A 23,207-nucleotide genomic window follows, 5' to 3' on the forward strand; every position below is an offset into this window, starting at 1 on the left:
AGAGCCGGGTGTCCCAGGGTACTGGGCCTCGCCTGTGTCTCTTTAGACGTTTAATTAAGAGCATGGCTACGGAAAGCTTTTCCTTTCTCTCCCTTCAGATTAAAAGCCACTCAATGGAGACAGCAAGTTTTCCTTGTACAGCAGCAGGAGCTGCCATTGTCTTGGGAAGCTGCCTAACAATGGCCACCTAATGAACTCATTACGCAGAAACCCAGTACATGTAGGTAAATCTGGAGAGGGACTGAATCCTTCCATAAAGAGAACTATGTATGTGGTGATTGACTGTACGGAAAAATAGGGATAAGCAAATGTTTTCCCTGCTGAAAGCATCAGCAAATCCACAGCAGGGCTGGCCCAAGCTCATCTGTTTAGCCGCCGTAATCTATTTTCCTAAAAGACGCCTCCAATCACAGGGAGGTGGATTACACACTTGATTGACAAATGGTCTTGTCCAGCCTAGAAAGGTCTTTGCAGATTCCTGGTTAATGTGGCATCAGAATGCATGCTTCTCGTTTTCCCTATGTCATCCCACCTAGTCCCACAGAGACTGGCGTGCCAAACGCTGAATCACAAACACTAAGGCAACTGAGCTAGTGAGTATATTTTGTTGTTGTTTGTCCTCATGCTTTTGTTTCTCCTTGGGAGAACACTTGTGGATATTAACTTTTTTTTGCCTTTTAAGCTTTTAGCAGGGTCTCTAGAATAATCCTCACAACAGAAATGAATTAACATAGTGGAATCCTTGGAAACTCAAGAAAAACTACAGAGGAATAACCATTCAATATGAGCGTCGATGGGACAGAATGCATGATAGTAAATAATTACCAAATACCTTAAATGTGAATACCTCATATTTGGGGAAACTTCAATTTGTACAACTATAAAAATGAGGTTCAAACATTCCCTAAATTGATCTACAGATCCAATGCAATCCCTAGCAAAATGCCAGCTAGTTTTTTTATGCAGAAAATGATAAGCTAATCCTAAAATTAATATGGAAGTGCAAGGGTCCCAGAATAGCCAAAACAATCTCGAAAAAGAAGAACAAAATTGGCAAATTCACATTTCCTGATTTCAAAAGCTGGTACAAAGCCACAGTAATCAACACAGTGTGATACAGGTGTAATGAGAGACTTACAGATAGGTCAGTGGAATGGAACTGAGAGTCCAGAAATAAACCCTTACATCTATGGTCAACTGATTTTAAACCAAGGTACCCAGACATTTCAGTGGGGAAAGGATAGTCTTTCCAACAAACGGTGCTGGGAACACTTAGATATATGCACATGCAAAGGAATGAAGTGGGACCCCTAACTCACGACATACGCTCAAAATGAATCAAAGACCTAAACGTAAGAGCTAAAACTATAAAACTCAGATGAAAACAGGTGTAATTCTTGGATTAGGGAATCTTTTCTACCAAAAAGACAAGAGATAAGAGAAAAAAATAGGCCAACAGGATGAAAAGATGCTCAATATCACTAATCATCAGGGAAACGCAAACGAAAACCACAATGACATATCTCCTCACACCTGTCAGAATGGCTATTATCAAAAAGACAAGAAATAACAAGAGTTATTGAGGATGTGGAGAATAGGGAAGCCTTGCGCACTGTTGGCGGGAATGTGAAATCGTGCAGCCACTGTGAAAACATCATGGAGGTTCCTCAAAAAATTAAAACTAGAACTATCATATGATCCAGCAATGCCACTTCTGGGTATTATCTGAAGAAAAAGAAAACATTAACTTGAAAAGATACACGCACCCCCCATTGCAGAGTTATTTACAATAGCCAAGGTATGGAAGCACCATAGGTGTCCATCAATCGATGAATGGATGAAGAAGTTGTGATATAAATATACAAAGGAATACCATTCAGCCATAGAAAAGAAGGAAGTCTTGTCATCTGCAACAACATGGATGGACCTTGAGAGCATTATGCTAAGTGAAATAAGTCAGACAGAGAAAGACAAATATCATACAATCTCACTTATATGTGGAATCTGGTGGGGGAGGTGGCGCGCGAAATGGGTGAAGATGATCAAAAGGTAGAAACTTCCAATTATAAAATAAGTAAGACATGGGATGTCATGCACGGCATGGTGGCTACAGTTAATAATACATATGTGAAAGTTGCTGAGAGTAAATCTTAAAAGTTCTCATCATAGGGGAAAAATTTTGTAACTGTGTATGGTGACGGATGTTAACTAGACTTATTGGTGTGATAATTTTGCAATATATATACAAATATCGAATCATTATGTTTTATATCTGAAACTATGTTACATGTCGATTATACCTCAATAAAAAAAGAACTGAAAACAGAGATTCCCAAAAAAGAGAAAAAATAGGTAAATTTGACCTCAAAGTTAAAAACACTTGTGCTTCAAAAGAAACTATCAAAAAAAATGACAACCCACAGATTGGCAGAAAACACTTGTAAATCAAATATCTGATAAAGATCTTGAACCCAGACTATATAACGAACTCTTACAACTAAACAGTAAAAAGAGGAATAGCTGATTTAAAAAAAGGCAAAGACTCTGCAGAGACATTTCTCCAAAGAAGATACACAAATGGCCAATAAACACATGAAAAGGTGCTCAACATCACTAGCCATTCGGGAAATGCAACTCAAAACCACAGTGAGAAACCACTTCACACCCACTAGGATGGCTGGAACCAAAAAAACAGAGATTAACAAGTCCTGGAAAGGACTCAGAGAAACTGGAACCCTCATACAATGATGGCGGGAAGGTAAAATGGTACAGCTGCTTTGGAAAACTGTCCGGGAGTTCCTCAAAAGCTTAAACATAGAGTCACTCTATGAGCTAGCAGTTCCACTCCTAGATATATACTCAAAAGAAATGAAAACGTATGTCCACACAAAAACTTGTCTAAGAATGTTCATAGCGACATTATTCATAACAGCAAATAGGCGGAAACGACTCAAATGTCCAACAACTGAAGAATGGCTAATTGAAATGTGGTCTGTATCTATACAATGTAGTAATAAGCAGCCATATAAAAGAATGCAGTACTGATGCATGCTACTACATGGATGAACTTTAAAAACATTATGCCAAGTGAAAGAAGCCAGTCACAAGAGATCACATATTATATGAATCTATTTGTCCAAAAAGTCCAGAATAGGCACATCTATAGAGATAGGAAGTATATTATTAGCTGCCAGAGGCTGGTGGGAAGGGCTGGTTGGGAGGAAATGGGGAGTGACAGCTAGTGGGAACAGGGTGGGGTGATGGGAATGTTCTAAATTTGTGGTAATGATTGTACAACTTTGGGATGATACTAAAAACTTTTGAAAAGTATACTTTAAACGGGTGAATTGTATGGCGTATGAATTATATCTCAATAAAGCTGTTTAACAAATGTTGGAGAGGACGTGGAGAGAAGGGAACCCTCACACACTGCTGGTGGGGGTGCAGCCACCATGGAAAACAGTATGGAGATTTATCAAAAAATTAAAAATAGAAATACCATATGACCCAGCCATCCCACTACTACATATTTATCCAAAGAACTTGAAACAACAATTCAAAGAGACTTAGGCACCCCTATGTTCACTGCAGCAGTATTCACAGTAGCCAAGATGTGGAAGCAACCTAAGTGTCCATCAACTGATGATTGGATAAAGAAGATGTGATACAGATATACAACGGAATACTACTCAGCCATAAAAAGAGACAAAATCGTCCCATTTGCAACAACATGGATGGACCTCGAGGGTATTATGTCAAGCAAAATAAGTCATACAGAGAAAGAAAAACACCATATGATTTCACTCACATGTGGAAGACAAACAAACACATGGACAAAGAGAACAGATTAGGGGTTACCAGAGAGGAAGGGGGTTGAGGGGCCGGCAAAAGGACTAAAGGGCCATATAAGTATGGTGATGGATAAAAATTAGACTATTAGTGGTGGGGACCATGCAGTCTACACAGAAACTGATAAATAATAATGTACACCTGAAACTACACAATGTTATAAACCATTATGACCTCAATAAAATAATTTAAAAATAAATAAAGCTGTTCAAAAAAACCAGAATGGGATCCTGTTTCTCCCATTTGTCCTCTTGTTAACAAAACTCTTTTCTGCTCCTCCTTGCTCGGAATGGCTCTCCTTCCCTTTTCAGGTTAATGCAAAAAATTATCTGAATTATATTATCTGAATTAAAATTATCTTACATATCTCCATAAAGTTGCTGGCTCATAATTTTCTAGACAGAATACACATATGAAAATTATAACTGCTGCTAAAAAGTCTGCTTTCCCAGCATCTGCAGGGTTAAGAGCCGACTTAAATTCTTCATGGCAAAGGTGACAATATCATTAATAAATATTCAAAAGAAAGTCAGAGAGAAGGTCATCTACCTTTAAGAGTAAATTTCGATATATTAAAATGTCACTACATTTGCTAATTCAATTATTTTATAAGCCTCAAACTTTATTTTGAGTGTAAAATGGTCCTTCTTTCCAATTTGCTGTCACCCTTTGGTTTTTCCATTAAAATATGATTTTTTAAAAGAAAACTATACCATGTATTGAAAATGATAGGCAATTGAATAAAGGGCTTCTCCACTGGAAAGCAATACTGGCTGCTTACAATTTCTACTGAAGAAAGCATAAGATGGGAAGGGATCATCTGCAGCATGATTTTAAACCATAACTGACTAACCTACAGATTTCTTGTACCCATCAAAAAGGATCAGTTGCCACTGCAGTTGTAGTTTCCCTCTTTGGAGAGCTTTAAACATAGACCTCTCGGGCTGGCCCCGTGGCCGAGTGGTTAAGTTCGCGCGGTCTGCTGCAGGCGGCCCAGTGTTTCGTTGGTTCGAATCCTGGGTGGGGACATGGCACTGCTCATCAGACCACGCTGAGGCAGCGTCCCACATGCCACAACTAGAAGGACCCACAACGAAGAATATACAACTATGTACTGGGGGGCTTTGGGGAAAAAAGGGGAAAAAGTAAAATCTTTAAAAAAAAACAAAACATAGACCTCTTCTTCACCCTCAGGCAGAGATTACGTTGGTTCCAGACTGTGAGCAAAGAACATGAGTCAAAGTGACCTGTGAGCAAATCTGACAGCACAAACATTTGAACAACAAACCACAGAAATGATTTGTCTTTTTGGAGCATTGCTTCACTTTTACTTTGTGCTTTCCTTCCTCCTCAAATAAATGCTGCTTTGGGGAAGAGCCATAGATCACCCACAAGTCTTCACTGGGGGGACACAAACAACTGTCTCTTCTGGCTGATCTCTATCTACACTCTCTCATCCAGGATTTAAAGGCCACCTATAAGGCCGATGACTCCCAGATTTATAGCCACAGCCCAGATCCCTTCCTTGAACACCAGATTCCTATATCCAGTTGCCTGCTTGACATCTCCACATGGATATCCAATAGGCCCCTCAAAGTTAACAGGTCCCAAACCAATCTTCTGATCCTCATGGTTTCCCCCTCAAACCTGCTCCTCATGCAGTCATCTCCATCTCCATTGATAGTTCCTGCCACCCACTTGCACAGGCCAAGATTCTTAAGAGTCATCCCTGACTCTTCCCTTTCTCTTATACCCCGTATCCAAAACATTAGCAAATCATTTTGGCTCTACCTTCAAAATTTATCCAGAATCTGACCACTGCTCACCACTTCCATTATTACCTCTCCAGCTTAAGCCACCATCATCAATCCTAATAGCCTCCTAATCCTAATTGGTCCCCCTATGTCCACCTTTGTCCCACCTGTAGCCTATTCTCCACACAGCATCCAGAAGGATGCTGCTGAAACATAAGATGCTGTTAAAAAGTAAGCCCCTCCTTTGCTCAAAACATTCTGATAGCTCCTCATCTGACTCAGGGTAAAAGCCGAAGTCTTTACCAAGCTCTATATGATCAGACCCCTTACCTCTCTCATTTCATACCTCACACACACACACACACACCCCCCATACATACATACACACATGAATTCAAACACTCATACAGCTTCAGCCACACTGGTCCCCTTCCTGTCCCTTGATCTTGTTAGTACTCTCTCATCTCAGGGCCTTTACGTCGACCGTCCCCTCGGCCTGGAACTCTCCCTCTGATACCCCCGATAACTTCTTCACGTCCTTTAGGTCTTTGCTCAATGTCACCTTCCCAGTGTTAAAAGTAACAAGAAGTCAGTCAGATCCTTACATCTGTCATACATATACAATGAGGGGAGGGCTTGGGTGAAAAATAAATGAGAGGAAGTGCTGTGACATTGGCCTCTTGCCAGGAGCTAACTGCCTTGGCAGCAACAGAAAGGGAAAGTCACCTGGGTGGCAATCAGATGGGCTGCATCTCCCCTTATGGGGTGCCCTCTGCTTCTGCCCTGGGGCAGGTGAGGCGCAGGCTTGTTAGCGAACCTTCAGAGAGTGCTTGCTTGAGAAGATGCTGTATGGGGACATTTGCTTTCAATCCTTGGGGGCAACTTCTAAGACTGAAGTCCCTCCTAGTGCCAAGCACTTACAGGCAGGCCCAAGAAATGTAACGAGTAAAATGCGTCTTGATTTTCTGATCGATTTTGAACACACTTATTTGTTTTACAAGAAAGCAAAATATTACCATTTCACATATCGTGATACTTCCATTTACAAGAGAACACAGGTTTTCCTGATAACTTATTTAACAGCATCAACCCCCAGAACACGACTAAGAACTAGAAAAAAAGGGAAAGCTTTTATGCCATCGGAATAGATAGCAGAGCCCATGTACTAAAGCTCACCTACATTAGGAGAAGCAGACTCCCCACAGCCCTCCTCACAGGCTATTTACTCATATTTGACCGAAAATTCAGACAAGTTCGTTTATCTCATTTCCTAGCTCATAACAACACATCAGAAGGAGCAACGGAGGAGAGGACACGTCGAGGGCTGGGCAGTAACCGCAGGTCGGCAGAAACAGTTAAAATAACGGCAGCGAGAAATGACAGCTCACAGACAGGGGATATATGGAAAGATTAGAAAAACAGGCATTACAAATTGAGCGGCAGAACAATCTGTGCCCAGCTGAATGTAGGGACAAACAGTTGTCCACAGTTAGGAGCCCTTGAGGCAACACTATATACAGCACATTAAAATAACTCATGCTATTATAAGGATAATCTCGAGTCATCAAGAAAGGATGCAATTTCTTACATTTATTTCCAGGTTCAGAAATCAGGAAAGTACAAAATCTTTCTGAAAAGCTTTCCATCCAAAATGGTTAGAGATTGGGGGGGGGGGGTCAAGCACCAAAAGAGCCGAACCTCAGTTACCCCAAAAACTCAGTGATGTGGAACGCCAAGTCCCGTGTTGCCTGGGAAATGACCCATCACCAGGGGAACACGTTTATACCAGGCTGCAACATATATTGAGTAATTAACTTTGGTGGGGATTTACACGTCTTCTTGGGGTAAACTCTGACAAAACAAAATTTGCAGTGAACAGGTTTTCACAACTACTTGTCTGAGTTATCTGAGGTTACCTTAGATCAGTATAGCTTGCATTCTTTCGTCCTGCAAGGAATGCAAAACATTTCTTTCTTTTTTCCTTCTTCTTTTTCCCCCATTATCAGGTATGGAAAATGTGAAAGGAGAAAAAAAACCTTTATATACGGCAAAGTCCAAAAGATAGTTTTATAATAAATCTGGGCTACTTCCATGCTAGACTTTCTGAGTTATCAAGATAACCCAGATAAGTGGATTTAAGGAAAGAACTTCAGTGCTAAGAGTTGTTTAATGGACTCCACAGATGACAGTAAGAAATAAGACTTGCTTCTTCTCAGCTCCAGGCCTACTGGTCAGCTCTCTTGGAATGTTCCACAGAAACCACATACCCAAAATTGAACCCCAAATTTGCTCTCCTCCTCCATTCCCTGTCTTAATGATCTCTCTCCCCACCCAGTCACCCTAACCAGAAGCCTAGAATTAACCTCGTCTCCTTCCCTGTCCCTCAAACCTCACACTAGTCACCAAGTCAAGTCAATTCTACCCTCTCAGGTCCTCAAGCTTCTCCTCTTCTCCCCATTCCCAGAAGTGGCTTAGTACGTGCCTTCATCCACTCCTGCCCAGCTATCTACAACTGCTTTCTAACTAGCCGCCCTACTTCCAGTCTTCTTCCTCTGTGCTGCATACTCCACACAGTCTCCTCCACTCAACCGCCAGAGTGGTATTTGTAAAATCAAGAAGTCCCACTATGCATTGCCTCTGTTGACTACTGCGCACATTGTGCACTATACAACCCTAGCAGGGGCATCATTCATGGTATCATTTGTGCGAACGGAGCCCCTCAGGGTTTTGCAGTGCACAGTCTATACAACCACATGCAGCAGCCTTGGTCTATTCCCCTGCTTAGAACACTCCAATAGCTCCCCACTGCCCTACAAATAAAGCAAAGCCCTTTAATACGCCTCACAAGGCTTTGCCTGATCCAGCCCCTGCCTGCTTCTCCAAGTTTATCTTTCTCCTGTATTTTCCACACTTTACACTCCAATCATTTAAAAAAACACACTTCCTCAAACCTACTATGCTGTTCCCTTTCTGCTTGTTTTTGTACCTCTTACTTCCTTTGCCTAGAGACAGCCCTCTCCCTACCTATCCCCACCACAATCCATCCCCATCCGCAGTCCACCTGGAAATGTGTATGCATCCCTGAAGATTCACTTCATGCCTCCTGCTCCCCCTAAAGTCTCCCCTAAGTAGAGTCAGTCATTCCCTCTTGTGGCTGCCCCACAGCAGATGCTGCACAAGCCTGTGTAACAAGCTCTCACACTGCAGCGTGTCCCTGGGAGTGAGCGGGCTCTAAACGGTCATTACTAAAATGATCTTTCAGAAAGTTTTGTAAACATGTGAACATGAAACATGAACAGCTTTGTAAACATGTGCTTTAAATATATGAATATTTTAAAATATATGAAATCCTTTTCACATGTAAAATTAATGTACTATGGTGTGTGTTCTAACAGCATAGGTACAAACCACTTCCAGGACACTCTGTCGGTCCATAGCAAGGGAGACGTTACTGTTAAAAATACTGAAAGGCAGAAAAGTACCACAAGCCCATGTAAACACACAGCGCAGCAACTGGTGTCATTTAGATACTGTGATTGCTGTAATGCCGAGGCGACACAGGCGTGACAACACGCAGGAGCCTTCAGAGGTACAGAAAGACAAAACATCAGACAACTATAGAAACAAGAGAAATCACTGGCTGTAGAAATGTTGACTTATATTTCATGGCATAGCTAACAATTTTTGTGATAAAGCATACATTTCTCCTACGGAGATTTTTTTTAACTTTCAGGAAGATGCAGAGGGTAAATGAGCACTAGATACAAACTACTTTCCACTGAGTTTCAATGAGATTCTTTTGTAGCATCCAAAAACCATTTCAATCACTGAAGGCCTGAAGGAGCTTGCGCTCCATCACCGCACTCCCCTTAATGATTTATCACCTATGGGAAATAATACTGACCACCTCAAAAGCAAAGCAAGCAAGACCAACGAATTCTGCACGATGAAAATGCATAGACCGCAGCCTTGGCTTACTCATTCTGGTCTAACTAAAGGGGTTTGCATGGCTTCCTTTGGATTTGTGGACAGCCCTGAATAAGGAGGGATATTTGGAATGTGTGTTGTGGCTACCTGATTTGCGGAAAAGTGCCACCAAGACTACTTTCTTGACGCCAAATTCCCTTTTTTCAAGGCTTAACACCTGCTAAACCAAAACTACACCGGGAGCAGAGGAAGAGAAGCCCATCAATCGGAGAACCTCGCAGACCTGTCTGAAAAGCCCTGGCTGAACTTAAGGTCCCAGAGCTGCACCCTGTTCTCAGGGTTGCTCCTGCGCCCCAGTCTGCACGGTCTCACAGGAAGCTATCTCCTTGGAGCCCCAGAGTCTGCTGCATCTTCCCAGCTGTACCAACCCCAAAGCTCGGCATCTCCAGCTAGGGAAACGAGTGTGCATCACGGCTGGCAAGTGACCAAGCCCACGTTATACCCTTCACACCACCTTCCCAAATCGCGACAGCAGAAATAAAGGTTTTGAGAGTTTGTTGGCTTTTTTTGCTTGTTTGTCCTGTCCGTCAAACAAAAACTTCTGCCTTTGTAGTGAGTGCCTCCAACTTGTAGGGAGGCAGGAAGCTCATGGACCAAGCTAGAAAGATGCACTAGTCTGGGTGGAAGCCCAAGTCGGCGGCGGCACCGTTTCTACAACTCCTCCTCCAACTGCGCTGCGGCCGGCCTCAGAATCCGAGTCTCTTTTTGGACTCGGTTTCCCCAACACGTGTTACTCAAAAGCCCCCTAGCTTTTCCAGCATCCAGGGACTATTACAGTGGAAGTGCACCCTCGGGGAGGCTGGCCTCTGGTCTGTGGGATGCGGAGTTGGAAGAAATCATCTATCCCCACCTCTCTGATGACACAGAGAAGCGGGTGAGGAGTGGAGCGGGGACCGAACCGCTAGCAGCGGAGACCTCCCCCCGCGCCTCCGGGACTTTCTCATGGGGCGCACGCCCGCAGCGCGGCAGCCAGCAGAGGAACAACGGCCCGCCGCGCCGGAGTGCTCGCGCTGGCAGCCCGCTGCGGTGGGGCAGCGGGTGCGGGTGCGAGGCGTGAGGGAAGACAAAGTGTGCCCGCGGGCCCAGGCGGCTGGGGAGGGAGCGGGTGAGGAGAGGAGAGCGCGAAGCAGGCGGGAGCAGGAGGCCGCCGGGCGGCGTCCGCGGGGAGGAACCTTACCTGCGACGAAGACCGCTTGCAGGAGGCAGAGGTAGCTCTTGCCGTACTTCTCGGAAATCCTCACGCGCTGCAGGGCCATGGCCATGTCCACCTGCAGAGGGATAGCATGGGCGATCGGCACGAACGAGCAGCCGTCCTGGTCCTGGGGCAGGCCCGGGGTTCGGCCGCACGGCACGGGGGTCTGCGGCGCCGAGGCCTGGGGCACGTGCCGGGCCGCCAGCGTGGGCGAGCCCGGGGGGCGCCGGGAGCCTGCCGCCGCCATCCGCACGCGGGAGTCGGGGCCGCGACCACCACCCCGGCGCCGCCGCCGAACTCCGCCCCGCGCCCGCCCCTGCGCGCCCCGGCACCGCCGGAGGGGTGCTGCCGCCGGCCCCGCTCGCTCGGCCGGCTGCGCCGCCGCCGGGGCCCGCTCACCCGCCCGCGCCCCTCGTGGGAACAGAGGCGCACAGGCCGGAGAGCGGGGCACGCCCGGAGCCGGCGAACTTGCTCGGAGTTTGGGGCCCCGGTGGAGTGCTTCTGGCCGCAGCAGCCGCGAGGACAAGTCCTCCAGGGAGCGCACACACGCCCCCGCTTAGCTTCCTGGAGGATGGGAGGAGGCGGGGGATGTGGAGGAGGGACTCAAGTAGCCCAAAGGGAGAACCCCTGCGGGGACGCCCATTGTCAGGAGAGGGAAGGCCGGGCTAGAGGAGCACACGTGGTGGGAGGAGACGGCCCGGCCTCGCACTCCCATGGCAACTCTTGTAAGTCTTGGCGGTTCCTTAGCATCCCGGCCCGCAATGGCCAAGGCAAAGATTCGCTGCGCGGGGGGATTGCTCAGTGCGGGCACATGCAGGTGGCCCTGCCAGGACTGCTGTCCTTGCCAGCGCCAAGAGGAGACTAGCCTTGGAGAGGCTGAAAGGGTATGTGCTGAAGCCGGAATATGCCCTCCCCACCCCCAACTCAAACACACTCTCTCTCCCTCTCTGTCCCTCCACCCCCATCTCTTGGGGGATGCTAAGCCCCAGGCCGTCCAGATCCCTGATTCTCAAACACCGAGGTCCTAGGCAGCCGCCTGTATAGACACCTGGGCTGCCATCCCTCTGGGGCTTGGGAATCTTGCCACGTCTTAGAGAAGGCACAGAATATAGAGGGCACAAGAAAACAAAAAGGCATGAGGAGGCGACCCCTTAAAGACTACAAGTGGGAAACGAAAGGAGCTGGAGCTCTTTCCTTTCCATAAATCCCCCAGGGATGGGTCCCTGAAAAGATGGGGCTCTGAAGACGCCAGGAGATGTCAGCATAAAAACTGCAGTCTGAAAGCAAGTCAGCGCCATTGGGATTCACCCCAATTTTGCTCCAGTACTAGAAGTCTTTATGCGAATTGCAAGTGCCACTTCTTTCTTTAATCCTTATCCTTTTCAAAATTGTTTGTCAGCAGAGTGGTCCGATGGTATGAAGGCCGGTCATTCCAAGTGGATCTTTTAAACATTCTGTGGGGAATCACTGATTCCCACCTGAGGAGAATGGGTGCAGGCAGCTACAAAAGGCAAGAGCGAGTAGGGGAGGAAACCACACACACACACACACACACACACACACACACACACACACTCCTCTTCCTCTAGCCAGTTTAAGCTCTGTCTGGATGTGTCCAGTCAACAGGCAGAATGTTTGCTAGCCCCTCTTGAATATGTGCAGAGGGGAGAGGAGCAACTGCTTATAATTGTCCCCTCTGTTGTGAACAAGATGACATTAAGAATTCCACCCATGCTAGGGCTGGCCCCATGGCCGAGTGGTTAAGTTCGCGCGCTCCGCTGCAGGCGGCCCAGTGTTTCATTAGTTCGAATCCTGGGCGCCGACATGGCACAGCTCATCAGACCACGCTGAGGCAGCGTCCCACATGCCACAACTAGAAGAACCCACAACGAAGAATACACAACTATGTACTGGGGGGCTTTGGGGAGAAAAAGGAAAAAATAAAATCTTTAAAAAAAAAAAAAAAGAATTCCACCCATGCTAAGGTTACTGTTCTTTTACAAAAACTTTCTTTTATTTTAACAACTTTATTTTAAGTTAAAAATAAATAAGAATAGCAGTCATAAATAAAAGTGCTAGATGACTATATAGGAGGATATTTTTATAATCATGGGCTTTACTTAGCACAATTTTAAAAAGGTATGAGATTAATCCACATATGGAAAGATGCCTTGCTGTATTGTCAAGTGAAAAAGAGTAAAATGCAAAACAATATTTATAGTTTGATTCTCCTTTTAAGCACTATACATTATGTCTATGCCTAGAAGATGGTTCGGAAGGGTACAAACTGCTAATAGTGATGATCTCTGGAGAGTGAAACTGGAGATCACTTGGCGATGGGGGAGCTCTCATTTTTTCTGTTTATTAGTAATTACGTTAAATTTTTACGAGTAATTGGTTTTTCGTAACTATTTTTATTTATTTATTTTTTTTTGAGGAAGACCAGCCATGAGCTAACATCTGCTGCCAATCCTCCTCTTTTTGCTGAGGAAGACTGGCCCTGAGGTAACATCCATGCCCATCTTCCTCTACTTTATATGTGGACGCCTGCCACAGCATGCTTGACAAGCGGTGCCATGTCTGCACCTGGGATCTGAACCGGCAAACCCTGGGCCACCGAAGTGGAACGTGCGCACTTAAACTCTGCGCCACCAACCGTCCTCTGTAACTCTTTTTAAATAAAGAAAGAAATAGAAAAAATAAGTTTAGGTTCAGAAAGCTATTCGAAAATTAACAATGAAAAAGAATTCTCTAAATAAAAAAGCAGTAGAAAATCAAAAAGGAAAAGATCAATAAATTGACATAAAATTTTAAAACTTCTGTATAAACAAAGTCAAACCACAAATGGGAAGTTATTTGCAAAGAAATACAGTGATCAAAAACTAATATCCTTCAAGGGACCCAGAATAGCCAAAACAATCTTGAAAAAAAGTTGGAGAACTCATACTTCCCAATATCAAAACTTGCTGGAAAGCTGCAACAATCAAAACAATGTGATATTGACATAAGAATAGACTTACATGGGGGCTGGCCCCGTGGCTGAGTGGTTAAGTTCCTGCACTCCGCTGCAGGCGGCCCAGGGTTTCGTTGGTTTGAATCCTGGGCGCGGAAACGGCACTGCTCATCAAACCACGCTGAGGTGGCGTCCCATATGCCACAACTAGAAGGACCCACCATGAAGAACATATAACTATGTACTGGGGGGCTTTGGGGAGAAAAAGGAAAAAATAAAATCTTTAAAAAAAATTTAAAAAATAAGAATAAACTTACATGGGCCAGCCCTATGGCTGAGTGGTTAAGTTTGCACACTCCGCTTTAGTGGCCCAGGGTTTCACTGGTTTAGATCCTGGGTGCAGACATGGCACTGCTCATCAGGCCATGCTGAGGTGGTGTCCCACATGGCACAACCAGAAGGACCTACAGCTAAAATATACAACTATGTACTGACTGGGGAGCTTTGGGGAGAAGGAAAAAAAAAAAGAATAGACTTATAGATCAATGGAATATAATTGAAAGTCCAGAAACAAACCCTTACATCTAGAGTCAATTATCTTTTGACCAGAGTGCCAAGATAATTCAATGGAGAAAGTATATTCTTTTCAACAAATGGTACTGGGCCAACTGGATATCCATATGCAAAAAAATGTAATTGGATCTCACATCATATACAAAAATTATTCAAAGTAGATCAATGACCGAAATGTAAGAGTTAAAATTATAAAACCATTAGAAGAAAACAGAGGCATAAATCTTCATGATCGTGAATTAGGCAATGGTTTCTTAGATATAACACCAAATGCACAGGCAACAAAAGAAAAACTAAATAAACTGGATATCATAAAAAATTTTTTTTAATTATGCTTTAAAGGACACTATCAGGAAAATGAAAAGATAACTCACAGAATGGGAGAAAATGTTTGGAAATCATATATCTGACAAGAGTCTAGTGTCCAGAATATATACAGAACTCTTACAATGCTAAGATAAGAAGACAAACCAGGGGCCAGCCCGATGGCACAGCAGTTAAGTGCGCATGTTCCACTTTGGCAGCCCAGGGTTCACTGGTTCAGATCCTGGGTGAGCACATGGCACCGCTTGGCAAGCCATGCTGTGGTAGGTGTCCCACATAGAAAGTAGAGGAAGATGGGCACGGATGTTAGCTCAGGGCTAATCTTACTCAAAAGAAAAAAAAGACAAACCAAAAATGTGCAAAGTATTTGAATAGACATTTCTCCAAAGAAGATGTACAAATGGTCAAGAAGTACATGGAAAGATGAGCAACATCGTTAGCCATCAGGTAAATGCAAGTCAAAACCACAACGTGACACCTCTTCACATCCACTAAGATGGTTATAATTAAAGACAGACAATAACAAGAATTGGCAAGAATGTAGAGAAAATGGAACCCTCACTGATTGTTGACAGGAGTATAAAATATTGCAGTGGAAAATAGCTTGGCAGTTCCTCAAAAATAGAGTTACCACATGGGGGGTGGCCCCACGGTGTAGTGGTTACGTCCACTGCTCTCCACTTTGGCGGCCCATGTTTGCAGGTTGGGATCCCGGGCGTGGACCTACACCATTCATCAGCCATGCTGTGGTGGTGACCCACATACAAAAGAGAGGAAGATTTGCACAGATGTTAACTCAGGACTAATATTCCTCAAGCAACAAGAGGAAGATTGGCAACAGCTGTTAGCACAAAGCCAATCTTCCTCACCAAAAATAAAAAAGAGAGAGAGAGGGTTACCACATAAACCCAGCAATTCCACTCCCAGGTATCTAACCAAAAGGAATGAAAATGTGTCAACACAGAGATTTGTACATGAATGTTCATAGCAGCATTATTCATAATAGCCAAAAGATTGAAACAACTTAAATGTCCATCAGTGGATGAATAGATAAACGAAATGTGGTGTATCCATACAATGGAATATTGTTTGGCTTTAAAAAGGAATGAAATTCTGATACATGCTGCAACATGGATGAACCTTGAAAACAACATGCTTCAGTGAAAGAAGCCAGTCACAAAAGACCACATATTTTATGATCCCATTTATATGAAATGTCCAGTATAGGCAAATACATAGAGACAGAAAGTAGAATAGTGGTTGCCAGGGAATGGGGAGGATGGAGGGATTGGGGGTAACAGCTAAGGGGATTAGAGTTCCTTTTTAGGGTGATAAAATGTTCTAAAGTTGATTGTGCTAATGGATGCTCAACTCTGTGAATATCCTAAAAGTCATTGAATTGTATAGTTGAAATGGGTAGAATGTATGGTATTTTAATTTTATCTTAATAAAGCTGTTAAAAAACAATATCCTTAACATGTAAAAAGTATTTGTAAATTAATAAGAAAATGCAATGGAAATGGTCAAAAGATAGGAACAGATTACTCTCAGGAGAAACATTTTTAAAAACCTAGTATATACATATATATGTATATATATATGAATGTTTGCATTCAATAATTATAAAAGTAAAACCCCCAAGCCCCAAGATATCATTTTTCACCCATCAAATTGGCAAAGACTTTTTTAATACTCCACGTTAGTTAATGTGGTGAGCCAAGCACTTTCATGCACTGCAGGAGTGTAAATTGGTACAAACTTTCTGGAAAGCAATTTGGCAGTCAATATTGAGAACCTTAAAATGTACATATTCTTTGACTCAGCAAATCTTCTTCAAGGAATTTTCCCTACAGAAATAATCAGAGAGTTTGGCAAAGATTTATATACAAGGATGTTCTCTACAGCATTATTTGTTATAGTCCCAAACTGGAAGCAACCTACATGGCAAACAATAGCGGGATTAACAAATTATGACACATCCATAAAATGGATTATTAAGCAGTTATTAAAAATTACATTCCCAGGGGCCTGCCCCATGGCCAAGTAGTTAAAGTTCCATGTGCTCCACTTCGGCAACCCAGAGTTCATGGGTTTGGATCCCGGGTGCAGACCTACTGCACTCATCAGCCATGCTGTGGAGGCATCCTACATACAAAGTAGAGGAAGATTGGCACAGATGTTAGCTCAGGGCTAGTCTTCCTCAAGTGAAAAATGAGGAGGATTGGCAATGGATGTTAGCTCAGGGCAAATCTTCCTAACCCCCCCCCCCCCGAAAAAAAAAGAAAAATGACATTCCCTTGTGGTGATGGAACTGTTCTGTTTCTTGATTGCATCAATGTCAATATACTGGTTGTGATACTGTACTCTAGTTTTGCAAGCTGTTGCCATTGCAGGAAATTGGGTAAAGGGTATATGAGCTCTCTCTGTATTATTTCTTACAACTGTTTATAAATCCACAATTATCTTAACATAGAGAGTCTAATTTTTTTTAAATGACATTCTGGGAGCTGGCCCAGTGGCACAGTAGTTAAGTTCGTACGTTCTGCTTTGGTGGCCCAGGGTTTGCCGGTTCAGATCTGGGGTGCTGACCTAAGCACTGCTTGTCAAGCCATGATGTCGCAGGCGTCCCACATAGAAAGTGGAGGAAGATGGGCACGGATGTTAGCTCAGGGCCAGTCTTCCTCAGCAAAAAGAGGAGGATTGGTGGCAGATGTTAGCTCAGGGCTAATCTTCCTCAAAATAAGTAAATAGTTAAATAAAAATGACACTCTTGAAGAATTAAGAACATGAAAAAACGTTCATGATCTTTTGTTGATTGGCCTCTCTGATGTAAGATGAATATGCAGTATAATGTCAACTACATGGCATCTATAGGCACCGAAAAAAAAGTTGGAAGAAACATTGAGTGGACAGATAGATTGATTGATAGACAGACAGACAGACAGACAGACAGACAGGAAAATAGATGAGAGGGAGAGAGAGAGAGGAGCCAGAAGACTGGGCTTACATGAGTTTCTTCTGTGTCATCCATAGTATGGTTAATTATGCAGTCATTAAAAATGATCACCTCCTCTGTGAAGCTTTGCCACATTCCCTAAGAAAGACACCTTCTCTCATGTCCCTTTGTCCTATCTCCCTCAAACTGATTTTCATGATGTGTTGTAATTGCTTGCAGATTTGTCATCTAGATAGGTTCTGAGGTCCTCGAGGGCAGAAGGAATGTCTTATTAAGCACTGTCTTCCAGGGCCTGGCATGTAGTAGGCACTCAAAATATGGATTAATTGAATGGGCAAATACAGTAATAATAGATGAACAACAGTCTTTATTTTTTCTGTGGACCCTTGTTCCAAAGAACACCACGTCAGGGTTTCTCAGGGCTGAAGGAGAAAATGCATAGCTATGACTCAGTCTTCCCCAATTTGCATAGCACATCCAGATCCATCTACACTGAGTTGCTCTATAGGGACAGTCTTTGGGGCCCTTGCCACAGGCCTTACAATGTAACTGACATCGTTGGAAATAAGGTCCCTTGGGATTTCATCAATATCCTTGGATGAAGTCTAAGGATGAACTAGCCTTATAACAAATTACTCTCTCTGGTAACAGTGATATGATAAGGTTTCATCCTATTTGTCTCAATCCATAAATCTCATCTCTCCTCGGTAGAACACAGGGAATCTGAGTAACAAGGAATATTATTTTATTATAGTAAATTAGGCACAGGTTTTGAGAAACCAGAATTGCTGAAATGCTGTAAATGGACGGGGACAATACAATTAAAAGGTATCCTTATTTGTTCCTTATTACCTTTGATTTTGAGAGGTCCTGCAGAATTCAGGAAGTCTATTGACAAGTGAGAGGATTACCAAACAAAAATTCACTTGTAGGATAGGAATAAAGCAAGCTCACAATTCGTATAGGTGAGATATGATTGTATCTACAGAGGGCTGTATCGAGTTTCACACTGCACTAGCGTCTGTGCCATGTATGCAGGGCTAGCCGTCCGTTTTGCCTGCCTCGCATCTATATACTTCAATCTTCCTATGGGGGACCTTCCCTGCCCCACTCTAAATGCGTGCAGACAACATTGCCAGTAAGCCCCTGCTCCAGGTAGGAAGGTGACCCAGGCCTAGTAAATCAGTGTATTCTGTCCCCTTGGCTACTGTAATAGGTTTAGAGCAATGAGACACAATCCCAGGGCTTTCTGGAACCAGTGAACGGGAGAATAAGTCTTCACTGGGATTGTTAGTTATAAGGGTGAGGTAAGCCTGGGGCTGCGAAGAGAGCCTGCCTGAGGATGAAACCAATGCGATGAAAGCAGGTACTTGAACATCTGGATCCAGCCATGCCTGAAGATAAATACCCACCCCCTGAATTTTTCAGTTACATAGATCAATAAATTTTCTTTTATGCTTAAACTTGTTTGCAGTTGCGTTTCTATCATTTGCAACCAAAAGAATTCCAACTAATTATGATTAATGCGACATATAATTTCATTTTTTTCTGCATTGGCCTCATAGAACCTTCTAGATGTATGTATAGACTCGGAAAAGCATGTTAAATACTGAGGAGCCTCCTTGACATCCTGGGCTAAGTAAACTCAAAGAGATTAATGATCTAATTGATCTGAGCCCAGGTCCTGACATTGACTTAGAGTTTACCCCTTCTCAGGAAATTCCACAGAAATCTTATTTTCATTTGTTATCATTTAATTTTTTTCATTTGTTGTCATTTTAAAAGCCAAAACTTTGCTTTCCAAGAAAAACATTGTTTCAGAGGCAAATATTTTAATTTCTGTTGTTTGTTAAACAAAGTAACTGCTTCAAACTTTGCTCTGTTCTGATGGCCAAATACTTTTTATTTATTTATTTTTCAGCTTTGAAGTATAATTGACAAATAAACCAAATGCTTTAAGAATATTTCCAATGCAATTATACTTGTAGTGGAGCAAACAACTGTTCCTGTAAATGTTGGCAGTCTTTTTATGAAACGCTTTGGGTACTTTCTCAGACTGTGAGGATATATTGGCAATGTAAATGATAACTACTTGGGACAAAATTTGAGTCAGGAGTAGAAACTTGGAAGCATTACTTCCCAACTCTAATTTTTGACCAGGACTGCCTCTTTCCACATTAGCCATGATGAGTTTAGAATTAAACAGTGAAATGGAAATAGACTGTTTACTGCTGAATTTTGTATACTGCCCAAACAAATATTTATTAAAGTGAATTGGAACTCAAGACTGGCATCTGAAAAGATGATCAAGTTAAACCACTTTCACCAGAGTGGTTATGTAGGTCACAAGAGGATAAAAGAAGGTCAGGTAATAAACCCCAAGCTAAAGTCCATAATTATACATATTACCTGGTTATTTCTCAAAACTATATATTCTTTGGTAACAATGACCAATGAAAAATATAACATGCTATTTACTTCATATAAGGCCAAGTTTAAAAATTCAAGTCTTTACGTATAAGATTGGCAGGGTGCCATCTTAATTTGATATAAGCCAGAGTTACTGTCATTACTGCTATTAATAAAATTAATAAGTATACCATCTTAATTTTCACCCTTCATCTTCATTCAGACTTGCAAGCACTTTTTCATTTGTCATCTCATTTGATCCTCCCTACAAACCTGTAAGGAAGGTCCAGTTTATTTATCCCCACTTTCCAGGTGAGGAAAATGAGGTTTTGAAACTGAGTTGCCTGAGTTCATGCTATTAGTCTGTAGCATAACTAGAACTAGAATATAAATCTGTTAACTAATCCTAGCATTTTTGAAATGAAAACAATGGCACAAATGAATTATGACTTTCAACTCTGGAGCTTGAAAATATTATTCCAGACCAAACTTCTACATTTCTCAGGCTTCCTCTGTCTTAAAGGAATCTTAGTGCTTATAGTCTTCTCTCCCAATCCATGAAGAAATTCACCTACTAGCGATTGTAATACTAGTATTAAGGATTCTAGTATTCCAGTATACTGTAGGTATTTTTGGTAACAGCCTTATTGAGATACAACTCACATAGCACACAATTCTCCTATTTAAAGTGTATAATTCGGGCTGGCCCGGTGGCACAGCGGTTAAGTTCACACGTTCCACTTCTCAGTGGCCCGGGGTTCGCTGGTTTGGATCCTGGGTGCGGACATGGCGCCGCTTGGCAAGCCATGCTGTGGGAAGCGTCCCACATATAAAGTGGAGGAACCTGGGCACGGATGTTAGCTCAGGGCCAGTCTTCCTCAGCAAAAAGAGGAGGATTGGCAGCAGATGTTAGCTCAGGGCTAACCTTCCTCAAAAAAAAAATAAAATAAAATAAAAATTTTTTTAAAAATTTAAAAAAATAAAGTGTATAATTCAATGATTTTAGTATATTCACAGAGATGTGTAGCCAGCACAATAATCTAATTTTAGAAAATGTCATCATTCCAAAAAGAAACCCATACCCTTTGGCTGTCACCTCCCAAGCCCTCCATCACCACCAGCTATTGGCAACTACTAATCTACTTTCCATCTCTATGGATTTTCCTATTCTGGACATTTTTATATAAGTGAAATCATACACTATGTGGCCTTTTGTGTCTGAATTCTTTCATTTAGCATGTTTCCAAGGTTCATCCATCTTGTAGCATGGATCAGTACTTTGTTTCTTTTTATGGCTGAATAATATTCCACTTTATGGATATACTACATTTTGTTTATTCATTTATCAGTTGATGGATACTATTCTTTTTTAATATATAAATATTGAAACCTTAATATTTTTGAACTAACAAAAGATTTTTTCTCCTTAGAACACTGCCATTTAAAAAATCTAATCTTGAGATGTGCACACAGAAGTATATCCTGCATTAAAATTTAAAATTTCACATTTTCAAAGTGTTTTGAGGACCTCCCTCCTCTGGGTCAAACCCTTCCAAGTTCTCTCAGTTGTTGAAATGACTGATTCTCGGTTCCTTGTGAGGGTGAGCATTTTTTCTCTTTCCTAGTCATCTATCTGTTCTCTCCAAGTCTGTCTATACCCTTGGTCTGCTTCCAGAGGTCTCTGATGGAGTGAACTTAGAATGGGGCATGAGCGTTTAAAAAAGGGTTGGGGAGAAAGAGAAGTTATGATAGGAGGATGATGAGAGAAGGATGGGAACCTGGGAGGTTCTTAGGCCCAATTCCCTGTACTTCACCTTGAACTTGACCACCTCCTTTTCCCCAATTTAGGTTCCCTCCATCTTTATCCAGGCCAGATTTCTTTTCTTAGGATCCTATCCCCACTCCTCTGTGATAATTTATTCTACCCAGGACCCTCTCTCAGTCATCCTATCTGGAGGCACTTAAGCCAGAAGGATGGAACAGCCTCATCTGGCCCTCCTGCAGGAGGAACAGCATGTTATAATATAGGGAAAAAGATGATAATCATATCTCAATTGTTAATAAAATGCTGATATTTTGATGTGACTTGCAATAATCTTGCAGCTAGAGGAGAATTCTACCACCACTACCAAGCCATGGAGCCAGAGGCCTGGGATGTCCATTAAACCCTGCACAGTCTGTAGCCCTGGGCTGGACCTCAGCCACCAATTGTGCCTCTGTTTCTAGCTGTTTCCACTGCAGACCTCTTCTGGGCCACTATGGTTCTTAGGGTGCAAAGAAGGACACACCTTTCCTCACCTTCTTCCCAATGTTAAACCAAGTCTATTCCATGCAAAAATTAGCCTGAGTGGTTTGAAAGTGCCAATGGAATGCACTATTTATTTCTCTTCTGTTCTAAGAGGCCACACTATTTTTGTTTTTTAATTTATAAATCCACAAAGATGAAGAGAATGGGAAAAGGCCCTGAAAGGGGAAGAGATTTCAACTTAATTGAGAAAGTCAAAAGTTAATAAAGGTATGATTAACTGTGAGAGAGCCGCAGCTTGGATGGGTGGGAGTGGGACCCACAGGAAAGGATGTGGATCAAAGGGAGCCAGTTTGCCTGGCAGAACCCTGGAAAGGTCTGGGCTTTGGAGATACCAGGTACTGTGAAGGGCAAGAGTGTGATTTGGGCCTAAAAACAGGGAGATTCATTAAAAGATTCTGTGTGGTAAAGGTTTCTACTGTCTCCCCAGCCGTACGGCTTACATTTCACACACCATCCATATACAACACTCCTCGCACTTGCAAGAGAGCAGAGACTTCTGTGGGGAAACTGAAGGGCCTTTGGGGAAAAAAATTCCAAATTCTGCTGCTTAAGGGCTTCCCATCATATGATTCTACTCCTCATCTTTCTCATCCTAAAGTAAAGGCTTCCAGTCTGTCAGTCCTCCTGTAAGCTCCCCAGTGAGCTTTTCTGGGCCTCATTTTAAGATGTGAACAGGCTGGCAGGGATCTCTAAATATTTGAGGTAAATTACTCTTGATGGTCATTTCTGTTTGTCAGCTTGTCTAGGATATAGTTATTCAATCAAACGCTAATCTGGGTGTTGCTGTGGGATATTTTGTAGATGGGGTTAACATCTACCATCAGTTGACTTTAAGCAAAGTAAATTGCCCTTGAAAATCTGGATAGCTTTATTCAATCCATTGAAAGGCTTTAACAGCAAAA

The 23,207-nt window shown here is 42.8% G+C and overlaps 1 protein-coding gene across 2 annotated transcripts in view; it reads right to left on the reverse strand.

Moving 5' to 3' along the window:
* The window catches only part of MCF2 (MCF.2 cell line derived transforming sequence), a 117,268-nt gene that overhangs the window by 90,551 nt on the left and 3,510 nt on the right, over window positions 1–23,207 (reverse strand). Inside the window, exon 2 of one of the 2 annotated variants that reach the window (XM_023633414.2) lies at window positions 10,768–10,858. The exons of the other annotated variant lie outside the window; for it this stretch is intronic. Coding sequence (XP_023489182.2) covers window positions 10,768–10,858 — 91 coding nt within the window. The remainder of the gene's footprint in view (window positions 1–10,767; window positions 10,859–23,207) is intronic. 2 annotated transcript variants of the gene reach the window in all.

Source organism: Equus caballus, chromosome X, assembly GCF_041296265.1.
Source record: "Equus caballus isolate H_3958 breed thoroughbred chromosome X, TB-T2T, whole genome shotgun sequence".
Taxonomy (NCBI): Eukaryota; Metazoa; Chordata; class Mammalia; order Perissodactyla; family Equidae; genus Equus; species Equus caballus.